The sequence below is a fragment of the Parasteatoda tepidariorum genome, chromosome X1 (genome assembly GCF_043381705.1).
Source record: "Parasteatoda tepidariorum isolate YZ-2023 chromosome X1, CAS_Ptep_4.0, whole genome shotgun sequence".
In the NCBI taxonomy this organism is placed as follows: Eukaryota; Metazoa; Arthropoda; class Arachnida; order Araneae; family Theridiidae; genus Parasteatoda; species Parasteatoda tepidariorum.
In genome coordinates, this window is record NC_092214.1 from 10371912 (window position 1) to 10393127 (window position 21216).

The window sequence follows — 21216 nt, forward strand, 5'->3', positions numbered from 1 at the left end:
AGTTTTCTTAAAAATAATATACTCCCACACATGTTATCACAAGACCGTTTATTCCGAATTTTTACCTTGTATTAGGGTTGTGTGCTTTATCACAAGATCGTTTATACCGAATTTCTACTTGGTATTAGTAGCTTTGAAATCCTTTCTATTAGTTACTGGAATAAATAAGTAGTTTTCTCAAAAATAATATTCTCCCAAACGCGCGTAATTTATCACAAGGCCGTTTATACCGAATTTTTACTTTGTATTGGTAGCTTTAAAATCCTTTCTATTAGTTACTAGAATAAGTGAATAGTTTTCTCAAAAATAATATTCTCCCACACACGTTATCACAAGAGCGTTTATGCCGAATTTTTACTTTGTATTAGTAGCTTTATAATCCTTTCTATTAGTTACTAGAATAAATAAATAGTTTTCTCAAAAATAATATTCTCCCAAACACGCGTAATTTATCACAAGACTGTTTATACCGAATTTTTACTTTGTATTAGGGTCTTGTATTTTATCACAAGGCCGTTTATACCGAATTTTTACTTTTTATTGGTAGCTTTAAAATCCTTTCTATTAGTTATAAGAATAAATAAATAGTTTTCTCAAAAACAATATACTCCCAAACATGTGACAAGACCGTTTATTCGGAATTTTTACTTTGTATTATTAACTTTAAAATCCTTTCTATTAGTTACTAGAATAAATAAGTTCAAATAATAATTTTTCATTCTAAAGAGTTTTTCACCAAACATTTGTATTTCAAGAGAAATGTTTTATTCTATCAATTCTAAAAAAGCTTTTAAGAAAAGTGTTTCATTTGAAAGGAAAGATTTGTTCTCCATTGTTTGAGAGTGCATTGAGGATTCATGAATAATTTTTCATTCCTTCCCTAGTGCTTGCAAAAAATCGTTGCGTAAATCACTCGTCGTATTTTATCCACCACCATCTCTAAATATTTTAGACTATAAAGCGAGATTTTCCGTCTGTGACAGTTTGGGTCACGTACCATTCTCTTAGTCTATCTATCAGTGGTTATTTGATTCCATATGTTTAGAGACAAAAGCGAATCTCTGACTCAGAGAGGGAAAAGTACATACTCGGAGAGGGGAAAGCCCCAAGAGTCACATAATGCTACTAACATGCCAACTATCATAGCGCATGACAACTGTGGTTTTTTTTTTTAGACTTAATCCCTCTTTTTTTCCCTACACTCCATGCATTTCTCTGCAATTTAAAGTGTCGAGAAAACTTTTCCAAGAAATGTATTGGGAATAACATGAAATATTTAATCTCGAAGCTTTTTTTTAAACAATATTAAATATTCCGATTGATAGTTTATTTTGTGTTGATAACTATTTTAAATCTTTTAGAGTCTCATAATATTCCCATTATTGGTAGGTGATTTTTGTGATCCGACAAGAAAACGGCACTCAATTAAATGACACTTAATATTAGATATTCCGATTGATAGTTTATATTTTGTGTTGATAACTATTTTAAATCTTTTAGAGTCTCATAATATGCCCCTTATTGGTAGGTGATTTTTGTGATCCGACAAGAAAACGGCACTTAATTAAATGACACTTAATATTAGATATTCCGATTGATAGTTTATATTTTGTGTTGATAACTATTTTAAATATTTTAGAGTCTCATAATATTCCCATTATTGGTAGGTGATTTTTGTGATCCGACAAGAAAACGGCACTCAATTAAATGGCACTTAATATTAGATATTCCGATTGATAGTTTATATTTTGTGTTGATAACTATTTTAAATCTTTTAGAATCTCATATTATTACCATTATGTTTGTAATTGATTAGTAGTAAAGAGTTGCCAAAAATCTTGCTATTTTATAATAAAATTTTTATAGTATTAAATTTTTTTTTAAAATTTGGTTGGTGATTTTTGTAATGTAACAAAAAAATTGCATTCAATGAAATCACACTTAGCAATGCAATTATTTTGCCGTAATAACCATTTTAAATCCTTTAGAACTTGTCATTAATCCATTTTTGTTAGCAATCGTTTAGGAAAAAAGATATGGTAGTTTATTCCCTGGAAGAAAAACTAGCCATTATACCAGGAAATTCTCTTATTAATACTATCATTTAATATGGATGGGTGACTTTTGTAATCCAACAAGATAAAGGCAAACAATTAAATGACACTTAATAATGTTTTTTCTGCTCATAGTTCTGCTCAAAGTTATCGTTAAACTAATTTATACGGCAAAAAAGTTGATCATTTTATTTGTCCTAAAATTAAAATTTAAAATGATTTTAATGATCATGATTTTAAAATTTAAAAGGATTCTGAAACTCACTCTTTGATATTTTTTTTAATCCTAGGTTATAAGAGTTTATGTCGCTGCAAATTATTTCAATAATAAGGTTTTCATTTACATATAAACAAATTCATTTACATTTAAACAATTTTCCTACTGGTATAATTTGCTAAAATTAATTACGCTATAAAAAATCTTCAACTTTGACACAAAATAGCTCCGCAACTAATGACGACAAACAAAAATATATCGTTATCCGAATAATTTTTAAACATTTCTTTAGAAATGTTTAAAAATTTCTGACATAAGCGTAATTTTCAGACATAAGCTTCATGACTGCATAACAATCACAATTCTCCTGCTGATATATTTTGCAAAACTGAATTAGGCGATGAAAAGTTTTCAACTTTGACATAAAACAGTCTAATGATGACGTACGAAATATTTTGATATCAGAATGATTTTTAAGCATTTCTCTAGAAATGTACAAAATTAAATTTTGTTTCAGTTCATAATTGCTTAGTTATGACTTACAGAAGTACACTCGTTGAACATTTTCTGAAACAGCTGTGACGGTTGGGGGAAGTTTAAAAAAAAAAAAAATGGAGAAAAGTTTTTGTTTACAAACACTTTTTTAAACATTTAAATTTCAACAAAATTTTAACAAAGTGTTCATTACAAATACCATATAGTTAAGTGATTTTATACGATGACAATCGGACAATTCGAAATTTTAATGAAACAAAGAATCTCTTAAAAATCAGAATAACTCGACTGATATTTAACAAATATTCTTTAAAATGTTTTTGAATTAATTACTTAGTATTATACTGGTTTTGTAAAAAGGTGTTTTCTAATCAATACATTTAATGAATATTTTTAGAATTCTTGTTAAAAAAATGCTGTAAAAATATGCACGTTATAGGTTGAAATTTAATATTTGATCGAGTAAAGAACAATATCTGTCGAATTACAAGTTAAGAAAGCTGGTTGAAAAATAAAAGTAATGCGAAACTTCTTACATGATTTTTAAAAAATTTTCTTTAAAATGATTTTGACTTTAATAATCATTAACATTTCAGGAGCGTCCAATTTTTCAATATAAGGAGAAAGAATTGAGGCAGCAGTTGAAAGTAAGTCTTATTTATTTTCATATTTTACAGTAAAAAGAAATTTTATCCAAAAATATATAGTCTCTTTCAAGTTTTGCTATTCCAGAAGGAAAAGGAATTTTCATATTGCATCCGAGAAATATAGAACAAAAAGAAAATTGCTGTAAATATTTCCTGTTATAAGAATTTTAAAAAATGGAAATAGTTTTGCAAGGTTTCTAAATTTTTAGCTGACTATTTTTTTTAAACCTGTTTTAATTCTTTAAGTTATAAAAGTTTTATTGTTTTAAATCTAAGCTCTTAGTGTATATTAGATTAATAATACAAACTTATAATAAAAGTTTCATTAACTTATTGGTAGCAATTTTTTGTCCAGTCAATTACCGTGTAATTATTTTAATCATAGTTAATATTGTATTTTGTTTAAAGATGGTAACACATATTTATTAAAATTTTTAACTTACGTTTTTTAGCCATTTTTTCCGATTAAAAACGAAGCAGCAAGAATCAAATAAATTCGGGCTTACAAGCGAAAAAAACTGATCACCCTAAATAACTTTTGATCAAATGATCGGATCTTCACATTCTAGGACTCAATCTTAATGGTTTGAGAGGGTAAACTCAAGCATGTTAATTAATTGGAACAGATGATATTTTTCAAGTTTCAAAATCAGTCACTGAAACTTACTTTCTCTGAATCAACATATCTTCTTTTCGACAGGCTCTGACCCCCAAAACACAAGGAGTAACTGCTATCTGGGAAATATGGTCCCGTCGAGAGAGGGGTTGTCTTTCAAATGTCCTTTAAATCGTTTGTCCTTCAAATTCATTACCATGTTATCTATTGCAGATTTCACTTATGGTAAGAGGCTTGACATTGTTTGTTGATTTCGGTTCAATGGACTGTTTCGTGGATATACTTCCGAAAATGTTAAGAATGGGTGATACTTTGCCTAACATGTTTAATTGCCTACTACTTTTTGGGCATGCTTTTCTAAAAATGCGTATCATGGGTATACTGAAGCTATGTACGTTTACAAACGCAGATAAGGAATCAACTACGCATTGCGCTGCAAAAAAAATTTAGTGTATAGTTGCTTCCTGAGCCGCGATGTGTCAGGAGAAAGAGCGTTCGCCTTCCAATGCGGCGAACCGGGTTCGAATCCCAGTCGATACGAGTTCTGCATCCGGCTTGCACCGGCCACAGTGCTGACGTGAAATACCCTCAGTGGTAGACGGATCATGCGTTAGAGNTGTAAATATTTCCTGTTATAAGAATTTTAAAAAATGGAAATAGTTTTGCAAGGTTTCTAAATTTTTAGCTGACTATTTTTTTTAAACCTGTTTTAATTCTTTAAGTTATAAAAGTTTTATTGTTTTAAATCTAAGCTCTTAGTGTATATTAGATTAATAATACAAACTTATAATAAAAGTTTCATTAACTTATTGGTAGCAATTTTTTGTTCAGTCAATTACCGTGTAATTATTTTAATCATAGTTAATATTGTATTTTGTTTAAAGATGGTAACACATATTTATTAAAATTTTTAACTTACGTTTTTTAGCCATTTTTTCCGATTAAAAACGAAGCAGCAAGAATCAAATAAATTCGGGCTTACAAGCGAAAAAAACTGATCACCCTAAATAACTTTTGATCAAATGATCGGATCTTCACATTCTAGGACTCAATCTTAATGGTTTGAGAGGGTAAACTCAAGTATGTTAATTAATTGGAACAGATGATATTTTTCAAGTTTCAAAATCAGTCACTGAAACTTACTTTCTCTGAATCAACATATCTTCTTTTCGACAGACTCTGACCCCCAGAACACAAGGAGTAACTGGGAAATATGGTCCCGTCGAGAGAGGGGTTGTCTTTCAAATGTCCTTTAAATCGGTTGTCCTTCAAATCCATTACCATGTTATCTATTGCAGATTTCACTTATGGTAAGAGACTTGACATTGTTTGTTGATTTCGGTTCAATGGACTATTTCGTGGATATACTTCCAAAAATGTTAAGAATGGGTGATACTTTACCTAACTTGTTTAATTGCCTACTACTTTTTGGGTATGCTTTTCTAAAAATGCGTATCGTGGGTATGCTGAAGCTATGTACGTTTACAAACACAGATAAGGAATCAACTACGCATTGCACTGCAAAAAAAATTTAGTGTATAGTTGCTTCCTGAGCCGCGATGTGTCAGGAGATAGAGCGTCCAATGCGGCGAACCGGGTTCGAATCCCAGTCGATACGAATTCTGCATCCGGCTTGCACCGGCCACAGTGCTGACGTGAAATACCCTCAGTGGTAGACGGATCATGCGTTAGAGTCCTCTTGGCGTCAGGCTAACCGTGAGAGGTTCTCGTGGCCTTTCTCTCCATGTAACGCAAATGCGGGTTACCTCCGTCAAAAAGTTCTCCACGAAGGCAAATTTCTCCCAATACTCTATCTAGAAGTTCCCTTGTCTTCTGGATTGCGTTCAAAATTACAAGTCTACGGAGTTGAACATTAGTAGTCGTAAACCCATAAAATTGGGTCTGCTGTTCAACGAGGGTTATATTATAAAATAAAATATAGTTGCCTCCTGACTCCCGGTTGCTGAGTAGTAGCGCTTCGCGTTGTCATGCCACAGGTCTTTGGTTCGATCCTCGGGGAGGAGAGGTTAACTCAGCCATTCATCCCTTCAGTGGGTTGATAAAATGAATACCAAGCATGCTTGGGAACTTAACACTGGGGGTTTCGCGTTAGGCTGACCAGCCAACCTGATTCTGCTCTTGTACCCCAGAGCCCAAGGGTTAAAAAAACTGAGATGGGTACAGTAGGTCTTGGCACACGCTTTGCAGTCACGCCACGTAGTTTAGTTTATTGTTGCCTCCACTTTTTAGTGCTGAGGAAAACTTAATAAATTTATAAGTACATCATTGCAGTTATGCAAAAAATTACACAAAATCGACAAAATAATATTTGTTTTAAAGTATTCCTGCTACTATATTACTAAAAATGTGTTTGTTGTTTAAACAAAATGTTTTTGCCATGAAACCATTAAATTAATTCTAATGCGCATGAAAATATGTGTTGTCAGAGAACAGAAAGTAAATAAATAAATAAATTGGCAAATAAAAAATAAATAAATAAAACAGTAACAATGATACATGCACTGTAAAAAAAAACTGAATTCACTTCTTCACCAAAATTGGTGTCAACAATACACCCAAACTTTTTATAGTGTAGCAGATTCTGTAACTGTAAGTCTACGTAAAGTTCATAATATTTTAAAATTAAATCTTGAAAACCTTCTGGATTGAAATTATTTAATATAAAAAAATATGAACTTTCCTTTGTCTCATTAATAAAGATTGCAGAGACGTGAAATACGCTAAACTACTACCGAAAAATTTACAATAAAAAGGATTCTGTCACAGAAATGTAACACATAATTACTTTTTCGCTTAGTTCATCGAAGAAGTATTTTAGATGAAATGTCAAAGTCTTTAGAAATATTAATTATATTTTGAGCAAAACTTTCATTAATAATATTATGAATGTATATAGCATTTCTAAAATTGATCTTCAACAAGATTCATTGAAAACTAATTTCTCTCTTTTCATTTTTCTTAAATATCACTCAATTTTATATTTTAAATTTTTAAATAAAGTATGCAGTTCATCGTTATATGCATTTAAATATTTTTTATAAATTAATTAGTCTTTAGATGCATGTTTGTACATATTTATCAAGTTCATTTGTGTTAATCAATTTTAAAATTCGCTGAAGACAAGTGCAAATAGTATATACTAAATTATAAAATAATTGTAAAGTATATCTAAATCATTCAATTTAATACTATACTTTTCATTTCCATCCCGATAATCAAGATGCAACGGTAGGTAATCTACGTTGTAAAGTTCGATAAACTTTTATCAAGCTTTACAAAAAAAAAATAAATAAATAAATAAATAAATAAAAATATTGTTGAAACCCTTTTTAAGAATTTATGTCATTTTTAAACTTGTTAAAATAATTTTCTTATTCCCTTAAAAAAAAAATTCAATTTTAAGCATTCTCATACAAAAGTTTCTTTATGTAAATAAAAACTAATTAAAATAATGTGTCCCACACACATAATAACAGATAAGAAATAGATATTAATTTCATTTTCAAAAAAAAGGAAGAAAAAAAAGTGAAATAAATAAAATCTAAAGCTTTGTAAATGTAGAAGCAAATTAAATTTTATAAATATTTTTTGAAGAAAATACTGCTTAAAAAATTTAATTATATAAGCGAAACCAACGAATGATCTGAAAAATATATGTATTATCCATTGAAAATTGCAACTTCTCAATATTGATTTTAGACATCAAAGAAAATAAAGCAGTTTTCCATTTCAAACTCAGATTTTTTTGTGTAATAAAATGTACCAAATAATTTCTTCAAAACTTTGTCGGAACTATAGAAATTCCCAATTAATTTATATCTTGATTTGTTCTGTTAAGCAAATTTTTTGCCACGAATTTATGCAAATATGTTTGTTTTTGTCAGTAATTATTAATTCAAAAAGCTTTTAAAATAGTTTTAATTGGAGTTAAGTAATTTTAATCACTAATTTCAATTGTTATATATTAAACTTTCACTCAAAGAACTAAATATTAAGTGCCATACTGATTTAAAGTTTTTCTTTTCATTATTCAAACATTTAAGTGCTTTCGAAACTATTATATTTTGTTTGAGTCTATCTATTATTATTATTATTATTTCGCTTGAATGCTCTGTTATAACTATATTTATTAGTTCATTGTTTTTATGCATCAGTTCTTTGTTTTAATGCATTTAATTTTATTTATTTTATTTATTTCATTTTGTTTGTGTTTCAAATCTTCTTTTAATTTTAGTTTTTAGATGCATAAATGGATATGAACAAACGATTGATATGAATGGTTACACACCAAAGGAATATTTTGTTATTATTTATATATTTTTTTTAATTTTTGGTAAGTAATTTTATGCATTTTCTTCATAGCGAATAATGATACATTAGACAAATTTTATTTTCTGCGAAAAATACTTAAAAAACAGAAAATAAATTTGTATAATTTTTTTCGTCAAATAACAAATAAGTACATCTACATTTTATATTTTTTCAGCAAAGCCGAGTTAAGATTCATTCATTTTATTTTGAGCATTCTAACATGATAAAGCGTGGACTCCAAGACAACGCAAACTTTTATTTTTACAAGTATTTCCATACTAAATATTTCTTTTTATAAAAATTAGAAGGTTATGTTCATTACTGATATTTATTTTATTTTAAATGCATTTAAAAAAATTGGAATGACCTTTTTATTTGAGAATTCTGTTTAAAATAATTCTGAAACATTAAATTCCTCAGATCTGTTGATACTTAAAGTATAAAAGATTTGTGTTAATAGTAATAGTCAAACATTTTCCTTCTAATTTTGATTGTCAGAATAAAAATTAGAGAATTTAGAGTATCATTAGAATGTAAAATTAGGTCCTTCTCCACTTTAAAAATATCCCGTAAAATGTGTTTAAACTGGGTTTAAAACTAAATGGTTTTAAACTGGAAGCATTGTTGGTTGCACAAAACCGTAAAACTTAGGAAGTAAATCACCAGCCTAAGTTTTAACAGTTTTTTTTACCTTGCAAAAATAATTTCTCCGCAAAGTACGAAGTAAATCTTTGGACACAACTGTTTTCTAACATGCAAAATCAACCTTTCTCTTCAAAAGGAACAAAATAAATCCGTAACCCTTTCTGGATATATTGATCGACCTTATTTGTGTGTATTAATTAAATGTTAAAATGTCTGTACATACCGTTTTAATGAAATTTAGTGTTAAAAGGAGTAAAATTTTAACGTATGATAATGAAATAAGAACAATTTCTATGAATTTATAAGGTGACTGTTAAAACATGGTAGAAAGAATTTATTTGTTGCTTACTTATTTAACGTGATTATTTAGGTGGGTATTACCATTGCATTGCATTCATTGTGAGTATTACCATTACCTTGATATATCAATATCATGTTTCCTTTTTAGAATCGAGTAAATGGAGATGGAAAAAATTTGACCGAAGCTCAGTTTCCAAGTACTTTGTTAATTTCTGATGCCTCACCAAATAATTTATCCCAAGCCTCCACTCCAAGTCATAAGAGTGCTGCCAATAGTGACTCACCTATAGTAAGTTATTAAAATTAGTTTACAGAAGTGTTATTTAATTGAAATTATTAAACTAAATGGTTTTATAATTAATATGTTAATTAAAAGATAAAATATAGATTGACTTGGTATTGGACTAAAGGCTGTTTACACTGTCTACGTTCTTGAATCCGAGAAATTGGAGGAATTTCTTCCTCCAAGAAATTGGATGATTCGTCGACACTATCCCAGTTCTTGAATCTCACTGATTGGTAGGATTGGTGAAGAAAAACTTGCGCACGAGCATTTTCATATTGAACATTGCACACATTGAACATTTCTTTTTTTACACATCATTAATATTCTTCTTTTTAAATTTCTTTCTTTACACATCATTAATATTCTTCTTTTTAAACTTCCTTCTTTGCGCATCATTAGTATTGTTCTTCTTAAACTTCTTTCTTTACGCATGATTAGCATTTTTCTTTTTAAACTTTCTTTCTCTGCGCAAGATTAGTATCGGCATTGTCCAGACGATGCCACAAGATTGCGCATAGTTTTAAGACTCGAAATGGGCCAATGACAGGCAATCTGATGTAGTGTTTTTGTGAAATGTAGTGTCCACTCTGTGGAAAGAGTTCACAGAGACTGGAACGCCGACTTAGTCAACGCTGCAAAAGGGCGACAACGCAGACTGTCTAACTGAAAGAGATAGATTCACGACGGCGACACAATTGTCTTATCACCTGTATAATTCAACAGGAACAGTAGCTGAAAGACTTAATGTAGGTGGCAAGTTTTTTGTAGTCTGCATCTCTCTTACTGGTAATCACAAAAAGAATCGTCTTGCACGGTACCGAGAACACCTGTCTTGAACTGAAAATGATTGGGGTCGGGATCTTTTCAGTGATGAGTTGCAGAGAGATGTTCTCATCTGGAAAAAAGCCGCGATCTGCCTTCTTACATTGTCGAAAAGGACCGCTATGGTCTACGTGGTCTGATAGTCTGAGCAGGAATCATGGCTATGCAGGTATACTAACCTTCATGCGTTCGATACAGGTACCCTTACAGGTCACTGATATAAGGATGAGATCTCGAGATTTTTGCACAGAGCAATTGAACCGAAATTCATCTTTATGAACGATAACGCCAGTTCATACAGGTTTATAGGCATAGGCCAATTCATAGGCATGCTTACATCACGTCCGGGTCACTAATGTGAGGAGAGTTGTTATCGACAAAGTTAACCTTCATGTATGAAAAGGTACAAAAACATAGAATTGAGTTAACATGTCTTATGTACAAGTGAATTGGAATTGTATTTTTGAAATGGTAGATATACTACAATACAATAGAATAGGACAGAACTTTAATATAAGGAAAATAATAATTATTAATAAATTATAATAAAACAACATAATTATTTCAAAATAATTGAGCATAGTTTTCAACTTTATGCACATTATTTTATAAGAACCTATTAAACAACTAAAAACTCACATGCCTTTAGTGGAAGTGATAATCTCATGCGTGATCTACCATTGTCATCTGATTATTTCTAACCGTACGTCAAAATTGGTGTTTTCAGAGTCGAAAATTACTCATACATGGTGTAAATATGTTTGAACTTGGTGTAACCCCATTATTGGTGTTTTGATTTAAGTACACCCTTTAAAGTGTTTGTAAACGTTTGATTCAGTGTTAATTGGAACTACAGTATTTGGTCACACATTTTTTCAACGCCATATTCGCTGAGGTATTACACTACAGTTTTTACTGTTCATGAAATAACTCAAAAATGCTGAAAATAAATCTCAACCATTAAAAATGATTTTTCTTAATTAATAATTTACTTCTTTATTTTGCTTACTTATTTTGCTTCTTTTTTAACAATCCTAAACTCTCAGTAGTTTAATTCTTTTCATTCGCAGTATTTTAATTAAAAAAAAGGTGCTGATTTAAAAATCTTGTATGAAATTTTTATGACCCTGATACGGAAATGTTACGACAATCTTTATCTTATCTGTTTATAATCTTCGTTAATAATATTCCAGATTAATTCAAATTTCACTAGTTTCACTGGAAATTCCATTAAACTATGTGATTTCATTAGTAATGAGTATTATTGTTTATTACATAAGAATGACACGAAATCATTTATAGTCTGATTAGGAATCACTCGTTAAGTGACAGACTTTTATTTCATAAATGCTTTGAGCCCAAATTTTCTCACACGAAGATTGACATTAAATTCTGATAAAATAAAATAAAAAAAGTTGTGATCTAATTAGATATTTCAAAAAGTTCTAAAATTGAAACAAAATTCTGTTAAAATAAAATATAAAAAAAGTTATCCAATTAGGTATTTGAAAAAGTACTCATTCACTGTATTGTTTACAATCCACTGCTTTGTTATAAAGCCATTCTACTATTGAAAATTATCATTTATTTCAATTTAATATTTTGTAAACATTAATTTATTTTTAAGCATTTAATTATTTGGAAGTATTAACTAAATTAGTGCTGATTTGTGGAATCCATTGTAGCTTTTCCTTTCGTCAAACAGTCTTAAAACAAATCTGTATGATAAAGTATCTAAAGATCATTGAACTTATTACTAAGCTTTTTTATTTATTTATTTTAAGTCTTTATTTATTACTTATTAAGTCAGTGGATCATTGCAGTAGATTGACGAATATAACTTTCATCGAGAAGTGCACTAATCTTTATCTGTGCTAAAAGCAGGAAAGTAACTTAATATCAAGTTTCTGACAAAATCTTGATCTAAAATAAAATACTTTCTGTAGTTCTTGAAGTGCTGATTTGGAATATGCTATTTATTTTATAGCTGTACAAATGATGCTTAAATTACCCCAAAATAGCGTTTTTGAATTTGATTATAACAATTTTTTTATAAGCTCTTTCACCAAAGAAAATAAAAACAGGCACAGTTTAAGTGTTTTACATTTGAAGCAAGGTAATAATTTCAAGCTATTTGTAGTAATTTTAAGCTTCAGTAAAGAAATATCTGGGCATTGGAACAGACAAATTACTTAATTATCTTAAATTTTTATTTTTTTATTATTATTTTTTTTTAAATCCACCAATTTGGCGAAATGTTTCCCCCTAGCCTTACATTATCGAAATCAAATGAAAATGAAGTCTTTATGAACTCAAAAAAATCAATGTTGAAGTTATTTTTTCAATATTTTATTTTATTTTATAACCGTCGTTGAACAGCTGACCCAATTTTTGGATTTATGACTACTAATGCTCAACTCCATAGCCTTGTAATTTTGAAGCCAATCCAGAAGACAAGGGAACTTCTGGATCAAGTATTGGTAGAAATTTACCTTCGTGGAGGACTTTTCTTTGATGGAACTAGTCCGCATTTGCATTACATGGAGTGGAAAACAATGAAAGCCTCCCACTGTTAGCCTCACGGCAAGGGGATTCTAACCCATGATCTGTATGGTACTGAGGGTATTACACGTCAGCACTGTGGTCGGTGCAAGCCGAATGCGGAATGCGTATCGATCAGCCATCGCGGAGAATCGAACCCGATTCACCTCGTTGGAAAGAAAATGCTCTATTCCCTGGGGAATCACGACTCTTTTTTTAAATTATTAGAAAATTAGTTTACAAATGCTTTTCCTTTTCACAAAACAATGGCTTTTCATTTTTACTGAGCAAAATTCTTGACATTTTTCAAATGAGCATAGAGGGCGCTAACTTGATTTAACAGCAATGAATAGCTGTTGCAAACTCACAGGAATTATAAAAATAGCATATTATACACAAAATTGGCGTAATTTCATCTGAGTCTTCAAAAATTAACCTTAACCGACCTATTAATGTAGTTATGACTACCTATTAATGCTGACGAAAGCATTAAATGAAGCATAGCTATAGACACAAAAATCAGATATATAGTTTTGTTCGGTAAAACCTTCCTCAATATGGAAGCACATTTTGGGTCTCGACAATGAGAAAATTTTTGTTTTATGAGCCTATATTTAGGCTTTATTCACGTTGTTTAGTTTTATTCATACAGGGAGTCTAGCAGACCACTGATTGATTTTGAAATCTCGGAAACAAAGGACAAATGAAACAAATTGTGTGTCTATCATGAAAGCTGTAAAAATTTTCTGCAAACATTTTGGAATTTAATTACAAAATTTGCCAAAAGATGATGCTGTACTCCGTACAAAGTTCTTGAAAATTATACAAATGACTGTAATATAACCTGTGATATTCCAGTACCAGAAACACAGGCTGTTAAACCTTTTGATCGGGTACGACAACTTCCATTCACGTTTTAATGATTCAACTGATCACTTTGATCATCGATGGTTTTTTACAACTAAATTCCAAAATTTCGATATTCATTCCTCTTTTGTTTCTGAGATGTCAGTTAGTCATAAACTGGACACTCTGCATGTATCTTCATTGGGATGCTCTAGCTTGACATTTTTACAAGAATCATAAAAATATGTATTAATGGTAATAAAAAAATGACTTAATAAATTTACAGAAAGAGGGAAAAAAACAGAAAAGAGGACAAGGAAATTCTACGAAGATAGGGTGTTGTTATGTTTCCTATATTTTTGATAAAACTAAAGGAATTCAACCTGTTGGTAAGTTTTTAATTACAATGCGTTAAATCTAAATTGAATTTGAGGAATGGAAAGAAAGCCTCTCTAGCGGTTGGAAATGCCTTGCAGCATTTTCAGCACTTAGCCGATTCCAAATCAGACTCTCTTTATTTAATAGCGGTGGGTGCCGGGGGCTATCCACCCTTAACAATGTCTTGAACGGAAGGGGTCGGACGACTCTCAAGTACCGCTTTCTAAAGGACGAGATGTAATTAGAAGAGACTTGGGAGAGTTTGCTTTGATTCTTGAGTAAGTCAACTGCCCGCTGCGAGGTTTGAACAAAGAGCCTCGTTTCGATCATTTATTAAAGGATTAATTTGTGCAGCAAGACTTGACCTCGTCCAAAGTAAATAAGAGCTTTTATTGAATGTAGTTTCATTCAAATAAATCTTCTCTCGGTGCGTTAAGAGACGAAAATCGTTATATTGAACTCAAAGAAATGAATGTTTGAAAGTAGACAACAGCTCTTTACATCACTTAAGATGATGATCGTCTCCTTTATCATGCTCACAAATGTTCACTTTCAAAGTTTCAAACTTATCTGAAATGTTAAAAGGATCTTTCATTACATTTTGTCAATACTAAATAATTTTATAGAGAGAAGTTGTCGCAAAATTATTCCTGTTTTTTCTGTACAAAAAATAGGATACGCACAATATATCTCAAATGACTACATGCACCCTCAAATTAAAATGAATATATATTTAGAATAAAACAATTATAAAAATAAGACAAAATATTTATTGAAAATTAAACAAATTTATTTTAATTCATTCGTAACAGCTTCCTTCTCCACCATTTTCACTTCTCTCTTCACTTCTTCATTCATCGGATGTTTTCCATATATTTTTATTTAAACATATGACCATTTTTATTGTTGTTAAGCCTTTCGAGAAATTTTCAAAATATGATAAACATTTCAAAAATGAAGGAAGCTTTAAAGAGACATGAGTGAACTAAATTAATTTTTAGAATATTTTAAACTATTCGTAACGATAAAAAATGATAGTGAAAAAAATGCAGTTTTGAAGGGGTGATCCTGAAATGTTTTGCTAATAGCCATTTCTCATCTTTAGTCGCCCTGGTGACCATTTGTTTTGCCTTCCAAATAAGATTTTTTTTATCTCATTCTTGAGGATGTGTTTTTAAGCAACTTAGATGAAGTTTGCTTAGTAAGGACTAAGATTAGATAAGTGAAATACTCTCACTTGAAAATCAAGTCGAATTTTTTTATACACTTAGTTTATTTATTTATTTATTTTTTTTTGGCTATGGAATGATATTTACAAAACAATTTATCTATTTCTCACTGTTTTCTGAGACGCAAATTGCACTACAAGTGCAAATTTGTGCATAACAAAAACTGTATGGAATTGCGGAAATTTTGCCAAATCGATACTAATACAATTTGAAAATTCAGGTTTAAGATACACACAAAAAAAATTTTTTCAAAGCATTTTTTATTAGAGTTCTAATTCGGTAGATTAATTGTCCTAAAAATATTTGTAAAATGCAAAAACCTGCTGTAATATTTAATTTTATTACTCAATTGTAAAATTTATTATTTAAATTTATCACAACTATAATTTAATCTTTTTTTTTAGCTTTATAAAACGTAAAGATTAAAGAATTCGATGTAGGAGAAAAGTGCTAAATTAACCTTTATATATTTAACAATTTCCTTAGTCTATGGTATGTATTAAAAATGTATAATAAACGTATCCAAAGAAAGTTGTAGTTTTTGGTAATTTATAACATAATTGCTTCTAAATAAACGAAATAAATGATAACTTCTATAACTATAACTTGACCTAACTCAGGGTAAATGGCGGTAGAAACTATGCAAGGACAAGTAAGAAAAATTACAAATGATTTGCCCATTAGAAGAGAATGTCAATCATGATCAAGTTAAAATATAATTTCAACTTTAAAATGAGATGTCACAAAAAAATCTGATTTAGTATGCCTCTTAAAATACACATTTCCTATCTAAATCTACATCCCTCTAAAAATGAAACAATAAATCAAAATACTTAATTTTAATAGCATTTTAAATCACTAAGTTTCTGCCTTCTTTTTAGTTTTTTTACACATATTTTAAAAGTTTACATTTAATTTTTCATTTATAATATTAATATATATTCTATGTTTAAAATTTTATTTGTGTTATTTACACGCATTTTAGATTTATCATTTTACATTGTATTTATATGTTTTCACATTTCACGAAACAGAAAATTGCTTCGAGTTTATTCAGGTTATAAATTAAGATTGCTCAATTTTTGTTAAACTGAACTTCGCAACACACTTTTATATATTCTAGGCACTACCAGATGGGAAAAATCGATACTTTTAAAAAGAAAGTCTACTTCTACTAAACAATAAAAGTGCAGTACAAAGGTAAAAATAAAATACACGTTAAGATAATAAATACGACGTTTAAACCTCCCAAAAGAATGTTCTTAATGCATTTTTCATCCTGGCTTCCTCAGGCGCTGCTACTGAATCTACTTTCATTTAAATTTTCTTTCAAGGAAAAGAGACAAAAATAAATCAAACAAAATAAATACCCAGTTACGAGATGTATATTTTATTATTTCTTAAGCATTACTTTAATTCCTTAAATATTACGAGAATTTTAAGCTAGTTTGTTTCCTTAGTTTTAACTTTAATTACATACAGAGTGCTTACTAAACTACGTAATTAACGAATCTTGCGTATATATATATATATTCTAATGGTTTAAGAAAAATTATTTTTACAAAATTGCTGCAGCGAGAAATGCTTTAATAAGTTTCTCTATTGAGATAAGGATTGTCACAACGAAGTTTAAAGGTGCTCGAGCTCTTCTTAATAAAATGTTTAGAGCCATGGTGGTTCAGGAGATAGAGTGCTCGCCTCCCAATGAGGTGGACTGGATTCGAATCCCAGTCGATACGAATTCCACACCCGGCTCGTACCGACCACAGTGCTGACCTAAAATAACCTCAGTGGTAGATGGATCATGGGTCAGAGTCCCCTCACAGTCAGTTTAACCGTGGGAGGTTATCGTGGTTTTCCTCTCCTTGTAACGCAAATGCGGATTAGTTCCATCAAAAAGTCTTCCACGAAGGAAAATTTCTCCCAATATTTGATCCAGGAGTTCCTTTGTCTTCTGAATTGGGTTCAAAATTACAACACTACGAAGTTGAACAATAAAAGCCGTAAACCCTAAATTGTGTCGGTTGCTCAACGACGGTTATAAAATAAAAAATAAACGAAGGCAAAATTCTCTCAATCTAGTAGTTTCCTTGTCTTCTGGATTGGGTTCAAAATTACAAGTTTACGGAATTGAACATTGGTAGTCGTGAACTGATAATTGGGTCGGCTGTTCAACGGTGGCTATTAAATAAAATGGAATGTTCTGAATAAATATTAGATTTTTCCGAAGATCCCACTTTCAGATGGTAGCTGGCATAAAGATCCCTTCTATTTCGTTTCTATTCTTTTTTAGCTCCGTAACTTCTTTCGTACGGATTGATATTAATTGATGGGATTCAACAAGTTTATTTAGGGGGGAATTTGTTTGACTGACAATTTCGTTTTCTCAGTTTAGTGTTGCGTTGCAGTTTTCATAAGTATTCTCTTAATTGCTTACTCTCTTAATCGATGGTTCGAAATGAATCAAGGAAGTGAAAATCCGAGTCAATAAAATTCCTATCAAATTGGAAGTCAATAAAATACTTGTCAAGTAACAGAATTGCGCCATTTTGCATTCAAAATTTAGAAATTACAGAAAGAGCTCAATAGAATTGTGCAACGCAACAATGTTGGTAAAATAATTTCACAAGTTTATAAAGAAAATATTTATCATAGAATAAGAATTAATTGCTAAACATGTATCCGAATGAAAGGAGTTGTTGAAGGAGGCGCCTATAATTTTGAGTGTCCGCGCAAGAAATGCAATCAAAAGTTGAGGAGTTTTTATTGAATTAGAGGAGAAAGTCACTTTCGATTACCTTTAGCCGAGTTCCTCTGGAGACAAAAGATGGAAGGAACAAGGAAAAGTCAATTTACCGAATCTCTCCGCAACCACCGAGAAAAAGAAAGCAGCGATTTGTTTTTCCTTTTATCCCCTATTGTTGGCGTGCACTTCATCTGCATGAATTTTTCATGTCTTAATGTAGCCCGATTGAATAATGAACATTTGGAATGCTTTCAAAGTCTACTCCCCTTCCCTCTTAATATTTCATGGATGCCTTTTGTTCCCGCGCTGTCGGAAGACATGAAAGATGTCTCTATGTTGATTCAATTGGAGAGCAACAGTGGAATGGCAATTATTTCTGCTCCATCTATACACTGATTTACAATTCCAAGGGGTCGGCGAAAAAATTCCCTTTTTATCTTTCAAAAGAATTAAAACATTTAACTCAGACTAGAAACGGAGGCATTTTAATTTCCAATCATTTTTTTTCTTTCTTCTTTTACGACAGTCACGTTTTGTCTTCTCATATTTGTTTTATGATAGAAATTTTGATTCTTTTTACAGATTGTAAATTCTCAGCTTTGGGTTTAAATATTTTTTTTTTGTTTCTTAGAAAATACTGTTTTAAATTACCTTTGTTTTAATAGCTTTTTATTATTGAGGATTACTTATTGCTCGCAATCATCAACGTGGAAAGATGCGTCGTTTTGAACTTAACACATTTGAGACTTTTTATTATGGACGATGATTTATTGTTAGCAATTATCAACATCTTCCAGGGAAGCATAATTTGAAAAAGTGTGTGATAATCTATTTGAATTTAATAAAAACTACTTTTTTTCATTATTATTCCTTTGATTTTCATTTTTAATTTCGTTTGACCTTTTTTTATTATTACATTTCTCTCGAAAATATTTTTTTTCAGTGAAGTACAGGTTGAAAAATTTATTTTCTTGGAGTGATTTTTTTTTAGAAGCGGAAATAACTACTTTTTTGAAAAAGAAATTCTTAAAAAATGCCCAAAATCTCAGAATGTATTAACTAGAAAAATATAAAAATGCTATTAAAAATGCAAAATAAGTAAATGTATAAAATAAAGAAAAGAAAGAGCCCTCCTCTCAATATCAAGATCAGGCCAACTTTGGGGGTGGTTTCATTAAGAATTGATTGCTGCAGATTCCTTTATGTTCTAAATCTTATTATTATATTCTAATTCTTATGTTCTAAATTTATGTTTAAGGTCTCCTAAGAAATATTGTCTTTAAAATACACGCTTGGTATTTCTAAATTTATCTTTTTAAGTCTCATTATCATTGATTCTTAAAAGTCAGTCTCATTTTCACTTTAAAATTGTGATTTCAGTTGCGATTTTAAGACCAATTTGAAAAACAGTCAAAGTGCATGCCAGTATTTTATAAAAATATTGATATGCAAGAAATGCATCCCGGTATTTCATGAATTCAGAATGACAATATGAGATATTAATTTCTAAAATGTCCCTTGTGTCGTCACTAGTCGCATTTTTTTTAACAAAAAAAACCTAGCCACCATTAATTTAATATAAGCTCTTGTAGAAAATATTGATGTCCAAAAAGTATCAACTTGACTGTGCAATTGAGAGAATTAATTTCTAAAACTGTCTTTTGTAAAATAAAAATTCAGGAACTTTTTCCCCTGAAATCGAAGGTAGGAAATGCCATTTATTTTCAGAGGAAGTTCAAAATATGAGGCAGCAACTTTATCTGTACAAAATATACAAGCTTAGCAAACTATAAATAATTAATATTGAATACCATAACGTGTCTTTTTAGTCAACAAAATTTTACTCAAGATTTTTATTTCTCTAGTTTTGCTGCAATTCTTTTAAAAGTTTATTGTTTTTCAAGCAATATGATGGAACGTTACAGTAATTTTTAAAAATATGCTTCGATTATATCTTAAAACCTTTGCCTTAAAATTTTAAACATACACTGATTTGAAAATAATGATTTTGGCTTTTACAATTTAATGAAAATGATAAAAATAAATAAAAACAATATTAGGAGACCAAATTAATCTAAAAATTAAAACAATATTCTAAATTAGAAATAAAAATAGCGCTAAAGGACTAAACTAATCTGTTGGAAAAATATGTTTAGTCATTACAAGTAACGCTTCAAATGTTTTTATTCTTAAACAATATTTGTAACGCTTTTTTTGTTACTACAAATGCCTTAAAAACTTATTGAGAAACCAGTTAATGAATTTTTTAATTGCATACAAAATTATCGTATTAATATGATTGATTATGAAGTAAACAAATGAGCACAATTATTAATTTACATGTACGTAATAGTCTCTCGAGAAAGCCAGTTGTCAATATTTTGGCAAGTGCATAAACATAATTGTTATTTCTAAATATTTATTAGCAAAATATTACAAGCGTTCTTTAGAGCTAGTTTTGCTCATCTTCTTTTTCATCTAAGTGTTGGATTATGACGATATTATTACTTAGATTATTTAATTAACCGTTTCCCATATTCTAAGTTAAACTATTACCTATTTATGATTCATAGAAATATACATTTTGGAACTTCGTTTAAATTGTTAGGGTTTGTTAGTATTACTTAGAAAAAAATATCGCTAAATAATAATTTGTGACTAAACACATAACTTGCCGGAAACTTTTACCTTTATTTTCTTAAAATATGCACGTATTGTTCTAAATTAATATTTAATGAAGTAGTATGCAGGATTTTATCAAAGTTGTCGCCATAACTACAACTTTCAATTTCAAAAAAAAAAAAAAAAAATTCCTGAGTAATTGTAGTGCAGAATGTAATGCAGAATCTTCTGATTCCTTTACATTTGTGGTCAGAACGAATAAAATATTTCTCTTGAAGTAAAGAGTGAAAACAATACATTCAAATTCTTTAGTTGTAAAATCTATAGATAAACCTATTTTTGTACCTAGTGTCCGTTTTAAGAGTCCTTTCATTAAATAAAAAAAAGTGGTAATACTTGTTGTAGCCGAAAAAAGTTCTGTCTATCATAATACATTAATA

General features: G+C 29.8%; 1 protein-coding gene across 1 annotated transcript in view; it reads left to right on the forward strand.

Moving 5' to 3' along the window:
* The window catches only part of LOC107455833 (transcription factor egl-13-like), a 189870-nt gene that overhangs the window by 140805 nt on the left and 27849 nt on the right, over positions 1–21216 (forward strand). The window contains exons 4-5 of the mRNA XM_043044639.2: positions 3363–3413; positions 9455–9595. Of these exons, the coding sequence (XP_042900573.2) occupies positions 3363–3413; positions 9455–9595 (192 nt within the window). The remainder of the gene's footprint in view (positions 1–3362; positions 3414–9454; positions 9596–21216) is intronic.